We start from the raw sequence: 19,065 nt of genomic DNA on the forward strand, positions 1-19,065 counted from the left end.
GATGAGAACTGAAGGAGGAAAGAAAAGATGAGATACAGACAAAGTTCAGTCTACATAAGAAAAAATTCTTATCATGTGACCAGTTGTAAAAAGTGGGACCGACCAAGAAGTTTGAAGTTAAAAACCTGTACTAGAGGTTTGGCTGAATGGTTTTAGTTTGTTGGTTTAAGCTAGCTCTAAGAAGTCAGAGATGGGAGGTAATATGATCAGAACTCCCCCTGTCTGATCATCTAACTACTATGTTATTATTACTGATGGACACAGCTACAAAAATAAGATTTGAGCTATAAAAACCAAACGTTAACTTTAAGGTTTAGTGTTAAAGAGACACAGATGACTCACAATGCTTTAGTTCATTTTATTAACAGAGTTCAGAGGGAAAAGCATTCTCTATCATCAGGACAGTCAGTCTGTCAAAAAACACATCACCATCATCATCCTCACTCTTCATCTATTATAAAAATACAAGTGCCAAGACAAAAGTCAAGTTTTTAATATCTTTGTTCCATTTCTAAACCTATGTTGTTTTCTCTTTCAACAAGATTGAAGTTTAACCAGTTCAGGGCTGAATTACAGCTGATCACATGGTTACTAGTAAGGGTTTGGGTCATCTCAGAGGAAACCATGAGTCTTTCACTGCAGGAACTGTAACCTGATTCTTTTCAGAACCTTATTTAGTAACCCTTCCTATATGGTGCCCAGATTTAATTCCAGGAACTTGTCTCTAAAGCGAGCAGAGAACAGTGGACACAAAAGTGGAACCGACGATAATGGTGTTATGATTCACTAAGTTCCTGTGGTGGAATGAAGGGCTAAGAGTATCCCTGACCTGCCAACACTGAAAGGTTCCTACTCTTAGGTTTCAGCACTTCTTCCCATAATAAAGGAACAATTGCTCAATCACTGTTGGTATTACAGGGAGGGAGACCATGAGTGGAAAACACTGATTTTTGGTGCACAAAGCTTCTTCTCCGGCATACATTCACATACAGTACGGCAGGTTTTTGACAATGGGGGTCTCCAGAGGTGGTGTACTGGTGGGGGCACAGGCTCTAAAGCACTTTACAAAACACTAAAAACAGTAAAAATAAATAAAAAAACTCTCACACTCTCAGACAGGCAGCCAAACATAAGGCACAGGGGGCGGAGCTTCAACAGACAGGTAACAAGCTTCAAGGTAGACCTCCAACTTTGGGGGATTGTCAAGTCTTAACTTCACCTGAGGGACCAAGTGATTCGCTATGGCTTAAAAGAATCTAAGACCCAGACATGTCGCAAATTTACAGAGGTTGGGCAAAGCAATTGTTTTAGCTTGTTCTTGGCTATGAAGATCCCAAGTCAAGAGTCAAGGTTAACAGGTTCCAGGTTTTAGTCCAAGTCTAAAATGTTGTGCTTTGAGTCCAAAAGAAGTTATTATTTAATGTCCTTCTCTGTGACCCGATTTGCTGCTGTCAGACTGATTCAAAGTATATGTTGTCAGGAAAATCAGATAGATAGACAGATAGGTAGATAGATAGATAGATAGAACACATTGTTGATAATAATAAAATCAGTTAATAATAAATAAACAATGATAATTAGATTAGTTCACTTCCTTTGCCTGAGGTGTTGTATAGCCTGATGGCAGTGGGAACAAAGGATCTTCTGAACCTCTCTGTTCTGCAGTGCAGTGAGATGAGACATTTGCTGCAGCTGTAGCTGCTTCTCTGTCCTGCCAGAATGAATGTTGTGGAGAGGATGGTTGGTATTGTCCAAGATGGATGTCTATCTTACATTGCATGCGTCTCTCCACAACAGTCCTGAGTGAGTCAAGACTCCTGCCAGTTGAGTTTGGGGACGACAGCGAGTCGTTCCAAGTCAAAAGGCTTAGGTCCAAATTAAGTCATAAGTTAATTGTATTTAAGTTAACCTAGAGTTGCGAGTCTTCTGTCTGTTTTTCTGAAGCCATCAGACTCATTACCTGAGTCCAGGCCATGTGATTTGAGTCCATGCCTCTTCAGTTTAGACAGCTGGGATTTTAGAACTTAAAGGCTCAAGTGATTTGATTTGTTATTGATCATTAGACTCAAAAAGGAAACTGAAAGGATTAGGATTTTATGAGTTAATTCTAAAGGATACTGGACTGAGATTTGATTGAATGTTACTGGACCCCAACCTTAGGGCCTAAATTATAGCAACATGCTACGAACATTGATCCAACACGTCAGAAGAAGATGCACAAAGCGTTTGCTTAGCGCATTTTCACTGGAAAAACTTAAACCACAACTAAGAGACCTTTCACCTGAGTTTTCGTCTCTGTACATGCATGATGGTGCTGAACCCGTTAGTGAATTACTTATCTTTCCTGTCTGCCAATAGTTGAGATCTGCTTTTCTCAGTCAACTCATGGCAAGATTTGACTCTATGATCATCTAATCTGATAGAGGGAACACCTTGAAAGACAAAACTATCCTATAGTCTTATCCTTGCAATGTAATGGTCCGTATAGCTGTGTCTATCTCATCAACAATTGTGGCCATCTTTGAGGTTTTGGCATAAGGAGATGATGTCCCTTATTCTTACCCCCACCTCCATACCTGTCTGGCTCTGGTGTTTGCCCAACCAGGAAAACAGCTATCAAATGAGCACAACTGCAAACCTACTAGAATCAGTGAGCCAAGTGGAAATGTCAGGAGCAGTTCAGAGGGTGGTACAGAAGTCTGGAACTACGGTAGTTAATAAACAAAATACACCATGTCAAGTGTTGGTAGGTGGAGTATTCACGAAAAACCATCTGCTTTTTACATATGATGTGGTTCTGCTGACTTCAGACCATGACCAACCGTGAGCACTAGGATGGTTTGTAGAGGAGTGTGAAGCAGCAGGGTTGAGATTCCACAAGTGTGAGGCCATGGAAGTCTGTTGGACAACAGTGGATTATTCCCCTTGGATTGTGAGTTGCTGCCCAAGTGAAAAGTTCAAATAACTCAGGATCTTATTCAGGAATAAGATTAAGATGGATTTTAAGACTGACAGGTAAAGATAGCTCAGCATGAAGGCAGAGCTCCATGTTCTAACCCTCATCTATTGTCATGAACTCTGTGTAGTGATAGAAAGACTGAGACTGCAGACTCACTGAATCCTACTTATTTTGGCCTACATCTAAACACCACACTGCTGTCCTTATGTCTAGGTGTTTTGTCCGCAGGTTGAACAGAGTGTTACTGGGCTTGAACAGGGATGTGGTGTTTGTTGAACTGTATTCAACAACTCAAGAACTCCCAAGGTGTGAACGACCCCACAAGAAGTAAATGCCTTTTACCAATCAGTAACAACTGAAGAAGGCTTTTGGATGAGAGGTGAAACAACAGGTATCTGTTTGGACACATTTTTGTACATATGGAACTGTGTGGTATCTGGACATTTTGTGCTCAGGTTGGGTTCAGACATGTGGTGCCAGTTGTATGTAGATGGCACATAGCACTGACATGACGGACAGGTAGAAGAGGGCGAAGCCGGCCAACTGGACCCGAGGGGAGGGGCTAGTAGGGGGGGGTGCCATAGAAAGCAACATACCCACTGTCCCATAAACCCCGCCTCCTTTCCCATCCAGGACCTCCCCCACTGAACAAAGACTGTCCTGGGGGTATTGGTGGTGGGGTGAGATGGACATGGTGAGGAATAAAAACGAGAAAACAAAAGAGTGAGATTGACAGAATAAAAAAGGATTAATGAAAGGCGGGAAGATGAAAGAGAAGAAAGAAAGTTGTTAGTTGAGGAGAAACAGCTTTTTGTTTCCTGAAAGATGAGGACACGACAGTGATGTCACAGCCAGTACACTTCATGTTTCTGAAGGCTACAGACACTGGATCCTGGACTGACTGAGAATCGAGAGGCTTTGTTGTCCCTCATCTCTCTCTACTTCATATCTCTTCATCTCTCACTACTGTTTCTATCTGATTGGCCATAAAATACTCAAAAATAAAAGACTGAGACAAAAACCTGTGTCTGCTTTAATGTATTTGATCAAATGGTGACATCACTATCTAATCCTTGTTTTTTCTTCCAAGAAGTGGTTATACAAGAAATTCCACTAGTGTCAATACCATTCATTCATTCATTCAGACTGAATCCAAATGCCCAGACTTCACACTGCAGGAGCTCAGTAGTAATTACATACCTGATGATGCCCTTCTATACGTATTCCCTATATGTATGTATCTGATGTACAGTACCCGACCAACATCAGATTTTTAAAAATATTTCAGGATGGGTTACAGGAGGAAGAAGTTCCATTACCTCCAATGGTGGTGAACACGTCATGGTACATATGAATGAAGTCCAGAGGGCGGACATGTGGATTCAGCCTCATTCATTCATTTCTGTTAGTTCATACACCTGTGTTACCTGTGGGACTCCAATCCTGCGACACGCCTCCAGGAAGTTCTCTACATTTCGTCGACATTTGGCCATGGTGAGTTTAGGCTGCAGGGCAGAGGGAGGATCAGTCAGTATGTTCATCTTGTCTTCAGCATTATTACTATTATCATTATTATTATTGTTAACATCTTCATTATTTTGATTATTATTATTATTATCATTATTATAATAACTAACAGCAGCAGAGTGATAATAATCTGTATAATCAGATCTGTCCTCACCACAGCAGGAGAGGGGACATGGATGCTGGGGACGGACCGTGGTCTCACGTGATTGGCCAGGTGACACAGCACCACCCCATCTGTCAGAGCTGCTCCCAGGTCACTTGGCAACGACACTTTGAGCCGAGCTTCAATGTTCTGGAGTGACAGGCATACGTCAACTTGTGTTATCAGAGCTTATATGTTATATGTAGCAGCAACTATTGTATTATTCAATTTCTCTTCAAGTCAACTTTCAAGTAAAAATACAGATACATGATCCGTTCAGCAGGGTGAGTCAGAACAAGGATGAGTCCTGGTCCACAGCTCCAGCAGCTGTGGGGACAGGGACTGTCCAAGTACAGGTTTAGGGGGGTGGTGAGTTCTCAGTTCTCAGCCAACAACCCTGCTTCTGTCAGGAAGAGACTCAGACAGAACACAAACTACAGACCTACACCCCCACTTCATACCATCCTCCCAGCCCTGCTGCAGCAAAAGGTCCCCAGCTGAGCGTGCCTGACTGCACCCGTAGGTGGATCACTGACTTCTTGTCTAACAGGAGGCAGCACGTGAAGCTGGTGAAACATGTGATTTGGACCATCAGCACTGGATCGCCCCAAAGCTGCGTCCTTCCTCCTCTAGTCTTCTCCCTGTACACCAACACCCGCACCTCCATCTAGCTCCTGAGGTTCACAGCTGACAGCACCCTAACTGGACTCATCTCTGATGGGGGTGAGGTGGGCCGTCTGCTGACCTGGTGCAGAACAACTTGGAGCTGAACGCTCTAAAAACAGCAGAGATGACTATAGACTTGAGGAGGAGCCCAGCAGAGGATGTGTTTCCTGTGGGAGCTGAAGAAGTTCAACCTGCCAGAGACAATGATGGTGCTTCTATATCATTGAGTCCACCCTCACCTTCCTGAGCTGCTCCACCAGCTCAGCATCTTCTCCAACCAGGGGAGGAGCAGCACAAGCCTCCCCCTGGTTCTGAGGAGCGGCAGTAGCGTCACCTGGAGGACAGAGATAGAACAGCAGGGTCAGACTCTACTGACCCAGCAAGTACAGACTGTAACTGACTGACTGAGCAAACATGTCTGCTGCCTTGCTCAACAGCAGGGAAGACAACTGCTGACCTTTCCTCTTCTCTTCTTTCTGGCCAAGGCGAAACAGGAAGCTTTCTGGTCTCAGACTGGCCGTCCGACAGGAGGACCCACCCCCTGAGCTGGGGTAAGAAGGCGACTGATTGGCTGGAAGAAAAAACACAATCAGTCAAAGTAAAAGAACAGGATCTAAATATGAGGCTCATATATCTGCTTGATTACCTGTAGGAGACAGAGCTGCTCTGTCCTCTCCCTGCAGAGACAGAACACAGGACAGTTACACACCTGAACACGCCTGCCAGACCTCAGCTGGATGAAATCACACACATTGAGTTGAGAGTGTTGGACTATTCACACCTTCAGTTATGACAATTTAATGTGAAATTTATCTGTTAGATTTAAATGATACTCTGTTTTCAGTCAAACTATCAAAGAGGAGCAGAGAAATAACTCCAGACTGATTCTTCAAGCCAAACTGAAATGAAACAGTTCCCGTTTGACCAGTTCACACTGAAACGGACAGAGCAGAAGCAGCATGCAGGTTGCAGTACCTGCAGCAGACAGGAGGTGATATCAGAAGCATGAGAGCGACAGCCGTCTACAGACACTCCAGTAACAGACTGACAGACACACAACAGGGAGAGAAGGAGGAAAGTGGCAGAAATAAAAAGATGAAGGTTTAAACTTCAACACAAATGAAAACCAGAACTCAGAGGGTTCAGGTCTGAGGATCTGTTTGGTCTGAAACAGATCTAATGCTTCAGTCAGAGCTCGTTTAAACTTCACTAAGCCCTGAGTAAGTTTATATGGTGGAGAAATATATTTATATATAGAAACCCAGAAAACCACATTAACTACTTTTGGTTTTCTTTATGGAGTCATTTTGTCTGGTTTTATCAGCATCTGTTGCTTTAATCTTAATTTAAAGACACTTTGTGCAGGTACAGGTAAGCCAATAAAAACGTGATGAAGTGTGTGAGCTGATAAACTGAGGTCAGGCCTCTGAAATATTTAAGGTCCATATTTTACTCTTCTCCTGTGTTTTATTTGAAGTGTTGATCCAAGAAAATATATATTTGTGGTTTTATGGATCAAAAACCATTTCAGTGTAATTTTACATCTCTTTGTTGTGACATCACAAAATTCCAGTTTTAAGGCTCAGTTTCTGAATACAGGCTGTGTGCATTTCTCTGTGGACTGAGGCTTTGATACTTTCACAGTATTAATATAGAACCTAGACCTGATCTATAATCAAACAACACATGGACATCTTCCTTTATACTATATGGACCTTTAAATCTATAGGTAGAGACCTCTCTGTACTTAGCATAAAGCACAACTGCTAATTGTCACAGCTGCTAAATTAAAAACAGAAAATATATAATAATCTGACAGCTGTGTATATCACAGCTGTCAGATGTTAAATTTTGACTGAACTTAAAATAGTTGAGTTCAATCTGAAGCTCTTTTAACAGATCTGTTGAGTGATCCTCATTAAATAGTTTGTACATCAGTGACTCTTGCAGTCTTTCACAGTTTCTTACGTGAGAATCATCAGTTCATACTCTGAGGTTCACAAAGTTAGAACTGACATCAGATCAGTGTGTTAACCACAAGACGATAGTGATGCAGCAGACACACACAGACAGCTGGGGTCAGAGGTCACCTGTTTGTGGGAACCAGGTCGTCTCTTGATAGTGTTTGTGTTAAAGTCAATCTCAAACACCAGAACACACTGAGATGGTCAGACAGATATACAGAGTCAGGATGGAGGGAGAGAGGAAGAGGAAAAACAAACTAAAGAGGAAGTGAAGACCCGGAGGACCACAACAACAATAACAACAACAACACAACAGATGAAAATCATAGATGATGCAGAAGAAACAAAATCAACGGAGTGAAGATGAAGGAGAGAGAAGAAGATTCAGTTAATTTTAAAACTAAAAAAAAGTGAGTTTCATTATAAACATGTTTTAACAGAGTCGGTCTGATTCTGTTGTTTCCACTTCTGTTTAGTTCAGTTACAACACACAGGATCAAATCTAATCTACAACTACACTTAAACAGGTTCAACATCTACAGCAAAAACTCATCTGTCAGCAGTGCTGTGCCAGTTCACACTTAAAAAGAACTAGTTCAAAGTTCAGTTCATACAGATGAAAATTAACTAGTTCACATTCATTTGTTGTGTTTTTTAAAAAAAAATAAATAAGCCGCTTTTCTCTTTCAATATAACCCCCTTCTACCCATCCATCACCAGCCCCAAATCATTGCATCTCCCAAACTAAATGAATTATTGTACACCACTGAAGAATCACAGACATGAGATACATTTAGAATCCGTCTTCATTTGTCTGTTCATAAAACTGGCTTCAGCTGCATCTGTACTGTACCGTCTATATCGCTAGCACCAGCCATGCTGGGCCGTGTCTATGGAGGGCTCATGCGGCGTGCTGTAAAACTGTCGTAAAACGTGAGCGGCGTTCACTCTAGCGAGAGCTGTTCGCGTTCATCATTTTTAAACTGTTTCGTTCAGTTCGGCGTTCACAAAAAATATGAAAGTGTTCAATGAACACCGTTCATTGAACACTTTCATGCACAACACCGTCTGTCAGTGATACTGTTCATACATTTCCTTCACATTAAACACAGACGGACAGAGAGACAGACAGACACACAAAGAGACAGACAGGTTCAGGTTTGTAGTCCTAAAGCATCTGAACCATGACCTCTCAACACTTCATATCACAGTTTTCAGTAAATGCAGAGACGTCAAATATAGTGTCACAGTACACCTGTAACATCTCAGCTAACATCTCACCTGTGATCACCTGTACCATCTCAGCTAACATCTCACCTGTAACATCTCACTGTAACATCTTTCTGTACTACTTGCTGTACTTCACTGTCCTGGGCTTTCTGAGATAATACCCTTCACTGATGTGGAACCTAATGCAGAACTCCACTAAAATCTACTTATTAGTAGGTAAACGTGGGTGTTTAACACAACCTGGATTCAATGATTGAGGAAAACATTACAACAGGTGAATGAACACTCTAGTTTAAACAGCAGTGAGGGGGAGGACGGCGGCAGGCAGGACTATGATGACAAGAGGACAGGGAATGAAGGGTGATCAAGGACTGACAGGAGGACAGGTATGTTCATTCTGAGTCTTCAGCGTAAATGAACCAGGTGGAGTCAAATTTAGAGGAACCTGTGATGTCACTGATTAAATGAGAGCAGAAGACCCAGAATCATTCAGATGTGTGTGTAACATCAACACTGAGCCTTAGTCCACAGGGTCACTGATGAATCCAGACTCGCTGCTGGTCTTTTCAATAGGTTCAGTGTGTCTGCTTTTAAAACATGACCTGACCTATGAACTTATTTATTATATAAAGATACTGTTACTTTACTTACACTCCTCCTCCTGTGTATGTTCGTGTGTGTGTGTTCGCGTTTGTGTTGTGGCTGACAGTGTTGCTGCTTCGTTGGCTGATGGGAGCTTAGATACCATGAAACAGCTGAACAAGAGGCCAGAGGTCACCACGTAAACTCTACAAACTGAAGGATCAGATCCAGTTGATATTGATTGATTGATCATTGCTGCGCTCAGTGATCAGAGAAAAATTGAAACCTTCAAATCTTATTATTATCTTATTATCTCATATTCAAGCAGAGATGAGAGGAAAAAACAGACAGAAGAGAGTCTGATGATCAACAGCTGGGCTGGGCTTTACACAACATGGTCTGAACTCAGTTAAATTAAAAGGTCAGGACATTGACATGACATTTTAGGTTACACGCACTCTGTACTGTTGATTTTAACAGCTGTTCAACCATTAACCCGTTACTTTTAGACAAGCTGCACTGTTTCTACTTCTCTTGCTAACTAGTTTTCATGTGCTCTTAAAACATAATGTTCAGGTGACTCAACATGACCATATATATTTTTATTCACATCTCCACATACCCCCAAACAACTGTAGAAGGACCCCCAAGTTGAGAATCACTGTCTTAGACCATAAAATAAGTATTGGAAATTAGTGAAGTTATTCAGTCCATCTGGGGTCAGGGGTCAGAGGTCAGAGGTGGAGAGTTCTCCAGTTAAATGTATTATTTTGAATATATCAGGGAAAGAGTTATACTATAAAAAGTGGCATTTATTGTGAAAGAGCCACAGGAAATGGAGAGTAAAGTACTTGTTGACATCTGTAGTGATGAAACATAAATCTGAATGATTCAGATCAGCTGGTTCTGGACTGATGAAGAAGCTTTTACTTTGGAGGTCAGTTAGTATATTTATGGGGCAGGGCCAAACTCTTACCATGAAGAGGGCGGAGTCATCAGTGTGGGTGGAGCGTCTGGAGGGGTAGACAGTCTAAACGAACACACACACACACACACACACAAACAAATACACACATCAAAGACACACATTAACAAACACAGACAGATGTGATGTGCAGATGAACAGGTGTTGTGATGAAGGGGCATGGCCTAAACAGAGGGAGGAGGAGCTAAAACTGAAACCATGGAACTGAATTTATAATGAGGGAAACAACCAAAGGTCAGAGGTTAAACTTTGATGATTCTGATCAACATTACTTGTTGTATATCATCAGCTGCAGTACGGGAGGGGCTGATCCAGAATCTCAGTACACAGTCCTGGATCAGGACTAACCAACACTGTGAGTGAGTGCAGAGCTGGAATCACGTCATGTGATCAGAGTCAGACACATCAGACTCTGAGCAATGTTCGTGAGCAGGTGGAGATCTGAATTTAACACGGTCCAGACTGTGGAGAGGTGAATTCTTTGAGAAGTCCAGCATCCTTGTTGCATAAGGAACTAAACAGCTGTTGAACCCAGAGACTGTATAAAGGTGGATGACATCACAAATCCACAAAGTGAAGCCAGAACATCTTAATCGCCCCCTGGCGGCTATAAACCCTGCCCCCTCCAAGTTAGAGGATGGACCAAAACCACAAATCAAAGAACATGAAAATAAACATTCTCAGAGATGTTTCTGTCAGTTCAGCTTGTTTTCATCACACTGATGTTCAAGTGTTTGTTTTAAGGATACATCTGGTTTTAATTAGCTATATGATGCTATAAAACAGGAGCGAAACACCATGATTGACAGCTGTGATTAATTTCATGATTGGGTCCACCCCCTGATCACTACTAAACAGACTGCAAATGATGTCATCAGCTCAAGATAGTTTGACTTCATGTTGTACGGAGACAGCAAGAGGAGACGTCTTTATCTACAGTCGCTGGTTGAACTGGTTTGAGCAGATCTGATCATGTTCTTGTTGCACAGTGGAGGAGGGGGTATGTGAGATGTGTAGAAGAGAAAACATTTTTAAAATGCCACACACACACACACACACACACACACACACACACACACACACACACACACACACACACACACACACACACACACACACACACAGGAAGACAGACTCACCTCACTGTCTGGACTGGACTTTGTTGGACTCTGAGCTGCTTTATGCTGAAAAGCAACAGAGTCAGTGTCAGGTCATGTTTGAATGACTCTCCTCTTCACTCCTGACAACAGGAAGTGTCACATGAATACTGAACCAGGTTCACATCTGATTGTTAATGTGGGACTTTTCTTGAGAGTGATGACAGGTCAGATTCATTTTATTATTTTCATTATCAATAATAAACAGTAACTGATGAGTGAAGAGAAATGACTCACTCATCTCTGATTATACAGATAGATTCTATTGATTAAAATCACTATGATAATTATGAGTAACTTCTGTCTCAAACACTCCTATATTATCCCTTCCATGGAGGACTTTTATTGTGAAACAGAAAAGTGAACAGAAAAACAGGAAGTGTGGAGTTTCATTTAACTGGGTGTCATTTGATGTGTGGATATGACAGTTTCAGCGAAGATCAACAGTTTTCTGATCAGACGTCAGTCTCATTGTGAACAACACAAATCTCTTTTACTACATCTTATTTTCATGGGACCAAGGACATTTAAATCCAAACACAGGCAGCCAAACCTGAACTGTCTTTTATTTTGACAGTCCCGGCCAACAGTGTACTGGTGTGCGACGGGTGAAAACGGTGGTACCTTGGTGTAACTGGTGACGTTGTCTCTCTGCAGAGAACGGGTCTTCTGTCTCTCCTCGTCGTACCTCAGAGCAGCGAGCTGAGCTTCCCTCCTCACCCTCTCCACCCCTCCTGGAACGACACCTCCTCTCTGAGGGGGGAGACAGAGGGAGAGGACAGAGGGAGACAGACAGGGGGGGATGGCAGAGGAGGAGACAGAGGGGGAGTATCAGCAGCAGAATTAGTTTGTTTGACTGAGGTTTTATGTCAGCCATCAGGAAGAGGAGTTGTTACCTGGTTTTGGGAGGTAGAGGGTGCTGTGACACCATCGACCACACTCCTGAGAGACAAACAGGTAGACAGACAGGATGTTAGAGAACAGCTCAGAAATGAATTCAGATAAATATGAATAAAACTGAATTGATATTAATGTGTGTGTGTGTGTGTGTGTGTGTGTGTGTGTGTGTGTGTGTGTGTGTGTGTCTGTGCGCGCGTGTGTGCGCGTGTGTACCGGATGTGTCTCCTTGTGTCCTCTGTCCTCGGCGAGTTGGTTTTGACTGGAGAACCCTGAAAACAGACAGGAAGTCACTCAGGGTTTTACAAAATAAAGTGAGATCAGTTTCTAGCTCTTGTCAGTACAGGTGGGACTGGAACCAGTACCAGAACCAGGTGATCGCTCTGAACATGTGTAAGATCCACCTGCTCTTTTGATTCATAGTCAGGTCCAGGAGCTGAGATGACCTCAGATCAGGACACGTCATTCGTGTGTCAGGTGACACGTGTATACTTCATGTCTTTGGTCAGACAGGTGCAGGTGTGATTCCTGGTGGGCGGAGCTCCTACCTCTCTGGTGATGCGTCTCTCGATGTAGGCCATGAACTGAGAGCTCAGGCTAGCGCTGTCCCCTCCTCCTCCTCCACCTCCTCGACTCCCTCCCCCCTCCTCCTCCTCCTCCCCCACACAGCTGTCTATGAAGTCTATCTGCTCCAGCTCTACATCTGATGAACACAGAGAAAGAGAGCAGAGAAGATCATTAATCAAATCGATCAGTGAACTGATCAGGTTTCAGTCAAACAGACATTTGGGGGTATAAATACAACTCCTGAGCAGCTCTGAGTCCTGAACCACAGAGAAGGTTTAACATACCCAGGATAACTTCCTGTTATCTGGTTTAACTGAACCTGACATTGTCCTGATAACCTGCAGTGTGAAGCTGCTTATCACCTGGTTCAGGTACCTCTGGTTTACCTGTCCAGGTATGAGCTCATTCATGTGACAGAGGAAGAGTTGATTAGAACCATGAATAAAGTATTAATATGATAAGAGAAGGAACAGATCTGTGCAGGTGAATTCAGTTATAGTGACATCAGAAAGTGAAATGTGAACAAATTAGGAGAGAAACCTGCTCCAGAGCAGGTTAGGAGTTCAGCATCAGTTACCATGGTGATTTACCCTTACCAGAGTTAAACCTGAAGTTACCTCATTGACCTAATATCCTGCTTCAGTCCAGGACTCTGTTCTGAAACTCAGCTCTATGTCAGTATTTTAAATGTTGGAGAGGTTTTATTTTATTTTTATCATATTTATGTTTGAAATTGTTTGATCTTTAGTCAGAAAGTCGGCGTGTTTTCGTCACAGTAAATATTAGAGTGTAACTATTACTACTATTACAAGAGTCTGAATGACAGAGTGTCACTGAGAAGAAAGACATTAATATTAATGGATCTTTTCTTTACTTCTGTTTGGGTATAATCCACGTGTTGCAATGAGCTACAACTTGACCCTGTATCTGTTTCCCTGTAGTCAAACACTCTGATTACCAGCAGCTGACTCAGCTGTGATCAGCTCCTGTCTGCAGTAGATCATGATGTTCAGACACTGGATTACTGTGATACTGAAGAGAACTTAAAAACAGGAGGATTCTGAATGAAGTTTTGCACCCTGTTTCTCTAACTGGATGATTCTGGATGATAACACTACCACTGCACAGAGAGGTATCGTTAAGATTTTAACGGCACTACTACTTTTATCGATACCACTTATCGATCTGGTATTTTAACAACACTCTTATCGAGACTTTGTTATTTTGTAAAAAAAAAAAAAAAAAAAAAATTAAGAACAGAATTAACATTGCTTATTTTCTCATATGTAATTGATTAACAGAAACAAACCCCCCCTTCTTCAGTGACCTGAAACTGAATTTCTGAACAACAGTTATTATGCATATGAATATAATATATATGAAATTAAGAACACACCCAGAACGATCAGCCAATGGTTACTTTTCATCATTGACCCATGTTTGTATAATTTAGTTAACTTTGTGTGTGAGCTCCAGGCTGCAGCATACAAACCACACCTGACGCAATGGCGTAAATTAGAATCTGGACAAAAATATTTGATTATGTAATTTTACCCCCTTATAGAAGCCCTCCACACTGAATTCTGCAGAAGAACTCTAGGTGTTCAAAGGAAAATGCCAAACAGTGGCTGCCAAGCAGAACTGGGACGTTTCCCTTTACTGCTAAACAGTAACCGGCAACAACATTTTGGACACATCTTAATTTAAGTCGGAAAAAAGACAAACTGGCATTCAAAGCACTGAAGACCCAGGAGCTGAACCCTGAAAACAGTCCCCTCAGTCAGCTGATGGCAGGGTTTTTCCTGCGTAGAGAATTTGAGGCGGCCGCCTCTGTCAAATTGCTGCAATTGCTGCTATACGCCACCACAGCAATGTAGTGGCGCTGTATCATAATCTGTGCATCAGGTAGAACATCCGAAATTGCCAAAGAAGAAGAATATGAACGTGCTGGATTTTCTGCCTGCGGAAGGAGGCGGCGACCTGATTTTGCTGCTATTCAAACAAGTGAATATTATCTCTTTTACACCCAAGCACCACACCCAGCTTCTTGAAAAGTTTCCCTAACGTTACATCCCATTGTGTATGTTTTTTTTGCAGAAATGTCTCAAATCACAGATTATTTTAAAAAGAGTTTGTGAGGAGGAGACAGGTGAAACAGTGCAGAGTACAGACATCATTAGTTCTTCTAATATGGGAAAAAAAGTTAATTCATGTTACTGACGAGTTCCGGTTAATTTGTCAGGACTGAAAGTAGGCCTAGTCCTCAGCCACAAGTGGAAGGTGCCGGTGGAGGAGTGTATTAATGAGTGTATTTAAGCCGACGTTTACATGACTTTTAACATCAATTTTTATTCCTCTTCCCAGATGTTCTCAAAAGTATAGAGTGAGTGGCTTTGACCCGCAGTGGCTGAAGAGATGGACTCACTCAGGACTGTTGTGGAGAGCAATGTAAGATGGAGGCCATCTTGGACAATACCAACCATCCTCTCCACAACATTCTGGCAGGACAGAGAAGCAGCTACAGAAGCAAACATCTCATCTCACTGCGCTGCAGAACAGAGAGGTTCAGGAGATCCTTTGTTCCAACTGCCATCAGGCTGTAGAACACCTCAGCCAAAGGAAGTGAACTAATCAAATTATTATTGTTTATTTATTATTAACTGTTTTTATTATTATCATTATCAACAATGAGCTAATGGACACATGAATTTCCCATAGGGGATAAATAAAGTATCTATCTATCTATCTATCTATCTATCTATCTATCTATCTATCTAAATTGGCAGAGTCTCTCCACTCTGTCAGAGATACAAAGCAGAGATGGATCCTGACCAAATACAGGCTCAGTGACCACCAACTAGCAATAGAAACAGGACGATACAAACAGACATGGCTTGCATGTACCTTATTCTTTTACAAACTCAGGCTTTGTACGTGTAAACTCATTACAGTACAGTCAAGGTTGTCCTGCTGACGGGATCACTGTAAACTTTCTGAAAATCACTGCATCATTTTCCCTCAAGCACATGAGCGCTCTCTCTCCCTTCTCCATCTCCTTCCTGTTACTCTCCGCATTTCCTCCCGCCTCCACAGTTGCAGCTGTAGAGTTTGGATCTGCAACTGCAAACCACCTACTGCCCCATGATCCTGTTCAACAACTGCTGCTAAACCTGCTAAAATGTACTATAAGTATAATGATAATTATTAATGTTATTAGCTGTCATTACTATTTTGATCAGTAGGAGCAACACAGTTGCCATTACATTACTATTGCTGTTACTGCTGCTACTATCACTATTATTAATATTGCTATCACTGTACGTTTATGTTCTTTTCTTCTGTGCTCTCTCTCGCTCTCTCCATCTCTCCAACCCAACCGGTCGAGGCAGATGGCCCCGCCCACCCTGAGTCAGATTCTGCCTCTTAAAAGGAAGTCTTTCCTTGCCACTGTCGCCTAGTGCTGCTCTTGGTGGGAATTGTTGGGTCTCTGTAAATAATATTATAAAGAGAACGTCTAGACCTGCTCAATTTGGAAAGTGCCTTGAGATAACTTATGTTGTGAACTGGTGCTATACAAATAAAAATCGACTTGACTACATAAACATGTTTTTGTTCATGCTAATAAAGCTATTTTGAAATTGAATTTTAATTGAGAGAGAGGGGGAGAGAGAGAGAGAGAGATCTTTTTCTGGATTGGGAACAGTGAAAATGCATCATTCATATACGAATGTCTTAATGAGAAACGGAGTTGGTGAGATAAAATGTGCGGGAGAACTTTTATGTCGCACTAATTAACAGGAAATCTATTTTCTTAATTTCTCCAGTCCTGAGAGCAGCACCGAATAACATCGGAACTTATCTGTCTTTAAAAATTTAGCCCCGGGGCCCATTCAATACCGGGTTTCGGTAGCCATCCCCAGTTCAAACTGATCTGAGAACAGAAACCCCTGACTCACGTGTTCCATTAGCCAGTAGTGGTCCTCCTCCCCCTGCTGGTCTCAGTCTCTGGTCTCTGCTGATCTCAGCCACTCTCTGTGGCAGCTCCGACAGCTCCTCGGTGGGCTGAGCATACAGACAGGAAGTGAGGGTTAGTACACACAGGAAGAAGAGAAAGGACTGGTGTCCTTCATGACTTTGATCAGGATGTGTGTGTGTGTGTGTGTGTGAGTGTCTGACCTCGTTCCCTGACCACCTCTTGTCTCCGCTGTCAACGCTGTTGAAGCCTGAATCCAGTGCTCCATATGGACGACCAGGGTACAGCTCATCAACACTGACACACACAGAGTGAGTTATTTACATTAAGCTAAGACACCATCATCACTTCCTGTCAGGCATTCACAATAAAAAATAAAAAATAATTATTGTCCAGTAATTAACTTATAATCGAAACTGTTGTTGATTTTCTGTCATGTGACTGATCAATGAATCAACTTCTGACTTCACCAGTTACTGATGACGACAGATGATGAATACTAATGTGACGTGTGTGTGAGTGAATGAGTGAGTAAGTGAGTGAGTGTGTGTAATGAGTTCAGACCAGGAGCTGAAGGTCAGAGGTCGTCTGTCATAGTCTGGGAGGTCAGGGGTCGTCTTACTGGCCTCCAGGTTCAGGTATTTAAATATGTGGACCTTCCCTTTAATACAGATCTATTCAGCGACACAGAGAGAGAACACTGAGTGACAGAGTCTTCAGATGAATCCAAACAGACAGTAGGGCAATGACATCACTGCTGGTGTACCTGGGCAGGTGGGGTCTGCAGAGGATTGTTGTCGAGGACGATGGTCTGTAGCTGTGCGAGTCGTCGATAACAGACGGGGATGGAGGTCACCTTGTTACAGGAGAAATCCAGACGCACCAGAGGGAGGTCTGCCAGCTCTGAACACCAACACAAACGCATTAACTTCACTCTGAGTCCACTGACAGTCCACCTCAACAAGTTTAAGGTGGTTTCCTTTGTGTGCATGGTACTGTGTGTTTACCTTGGGGCAGTCTGACCAGGTGGTTCCTCCTGATATTCAGGTCTCGTAGAGCCTCCAGCTGACCCACCTGAGACGGTAAAGTCTGGATCTCATTACAGCTGACATCCTGCAGAGGGGATCCACACAGCCTTCAAACACTGATAACAAACAACTGATCGTAAGGATTAACAAACATGATGATTCAGTGAGATGACAGACATTTGTAACCCGACAGATGTGACTGTTACAGTTAAAGTCACTGTGTTGTAAATGAATTATTATAGAGCTAATTTATGGTGATCTTTGATCTTTATATGATTTATCATCACTGTGATCTCTGACTTATCAACATCTGTTAGGTCATTGATCTATTAAGAGATGTTCGTGTTGATACTGAGATGTAAAGCTCTGATGTTTTATAAATCCATTCACATCCATTTACATCAGTGAGGACAAAGTAAACAACAGAAACAGCTGTCTGCTGTATGATAATCCTGATCACCAATCAATATCTGATGATCACAGCTGTGGTCCTGACAGAGTGGCTGATCCTCTATCATGGTGTATGTATCTGTGTAGAGGCTGATGAGCTGATACTATGCGTCTCTCACAGGAGATAAAACCCTGTGTGTGTCTCCCACTGGGTCCCAACCTGAGGGTCAGGACCTCCTTAAGGGGTGAGGTGTCTCATCATTATTAGAGACCAAAGGACAACGTATAAATATATACAGTATATATATATATATATATATATATATATATATATATATTTCTGTGACATATTCATCTGTGACATATTCATCTTAATGGAAATGTTACTTTCTTCTTCAGGTCTGTAAATGAGATAAGAGAAGAGTCTCAGTGTGGACTCTCATGTCCTCACTGATGCTAGAAACAGTGGTATGAACAGTAGGAAGAAGAACCTGTGACAGTACAGACATGACATCATCTCATCCCCAACCCAGACTCAGTATTCCTGTCCACAGACCAGTTCAGTCAGGTGTCTCAGCTGACCCAGTTCTTCTGGAAGAGAAACCAGTTTGTTGTTGCAGGCGATCAAAACCTTCAGAGGAAGACTGCAGACCACCACAGGGAGGACAGACAGCTGGTTCCGACTGAGAGAGACAGACAGGCAGACAGAGAGAGACAGAGACAGAGAGAGACAGGCAGAGAGAGAGTTTCTTCTTCAAATATACCAAACTATTGAAATAAACCATTAAACCTTTAGTTTAAAGGATCTGTCTGGTGTTATTCTACATGTCAACAAACCTTATGATCAGACTCAAACCAACAAAGGGTCATCTCTCATCACTTCCTGTCTGTGGCTCATTGGTTCTACTGACACAGATATACTGTTTTATTTATGCCAGGCTCAGTCAAGCAGCTGATCCTCCAACAGTCGTCACAGTGATTTCTATCAAACAGGAGGA

At 42.3% G+C, this 19,065-nt stretch overlaps 1 protein-coding gene across 7 annotated transcripts in view; it reads right to left on the reverse strand.

Moving 5' to 3' along the window:
* Window positions 1–19,065, reverse strand: part of lrch3 (leucine-rich repeats and calponin homology (CH) domain containing 3) — a 34,296-nt gene that overhangs the window by 6,297 nt on the left and 8,934 nt on the right. For 2 of the 7 annotated variants that reach the window (XM_056373624.1, XM_056373619.1), the window contains exons 3-20: window positions 18,624–18,750; window positions 17,657–17,762; window positions 17,416–17,552; window positions 17,214–17,323; window positions 16,853–16,946; window positions 16,633–16,738; window positions 12,658–12,812; window positions 12,326–12,381; window positions 12,109–12,154; window positions 11,837–11,965; window positions 11,195–11,239; window positions 7,385–7,453; window positions 6,270–6,338; window positions 5,941–5,971; window positions 5,752–5,865; window positions 5,534–5,628; window positions 4,641–4,778; window positions 4,387–4,464 (exon numbers count right to left, since the gene is read on the reverse strand). In XM_056373624.1, coding sequence (XP_056229599.1) covers window positions 4,387–4,464; window positions 4,641–4,778; window positions 5,534–5,628; window positions 5,752–5,865; window positions 5,941–5,971; window positions 6,270–6,338; window positions 7,385–7,453; window positions 11,195–11,239; window positions 11,837–11,965; window positions 12,109–12,154; window positions 12,326–12,381; window positions 12,658–12,812; window positions 16,633–16,738; window positions 16,853–16,946; window positions 17,214–17,323; window positions 17,416–17,552; window positions 17,657–17,762; window positions 18,624–18,750 — 1,705 coding nt within the window. Of the gene's footprint in view, window positions 1–1,423; window positions 3,620–4,386; window positions 4,465–4,640; window positions 4,779–5,533; window positions 5,629–5,751; window positions 5,866–5,940; window positions 5,972–6,269; window positions 6,339–7,384; window positions 7,454–10,046; window positions 10,101–11,194; window positions 11,240–11,836; window positions 11,966–12,108; window positions 12,155–12,325; window positions 12,382–12,657; window positions 12,813–16,632; window positions 16,739–16,852; window positions 16,947–17,213; window positions 17,324–17,415; window positions 17,553–17,656; window positions 17,763–18,623; window positions 18,751–19,065 lie in introns of those variants that run through there. The other 5 variants (XM_056373622.1, XM_056373618.1, XM_056373620.1 and 2 more) reach the window with 5 other exon arrangements.

This window comes from Seriola aureovittata, chromosome 4 (assembly GCF_021018895.1).
Source record: "Seriola aureovittata isolate HTS-2021-v1 ecotype China chromosome 4, ASM2101889v1, whole genome shotgun sequence".
Taxonomy (NCBI): Eukaryota; Metazoa; Chordata; class Actinopteri; order Carangiformes; family Carangidae; genus Seriola; species Seriola aureovittata.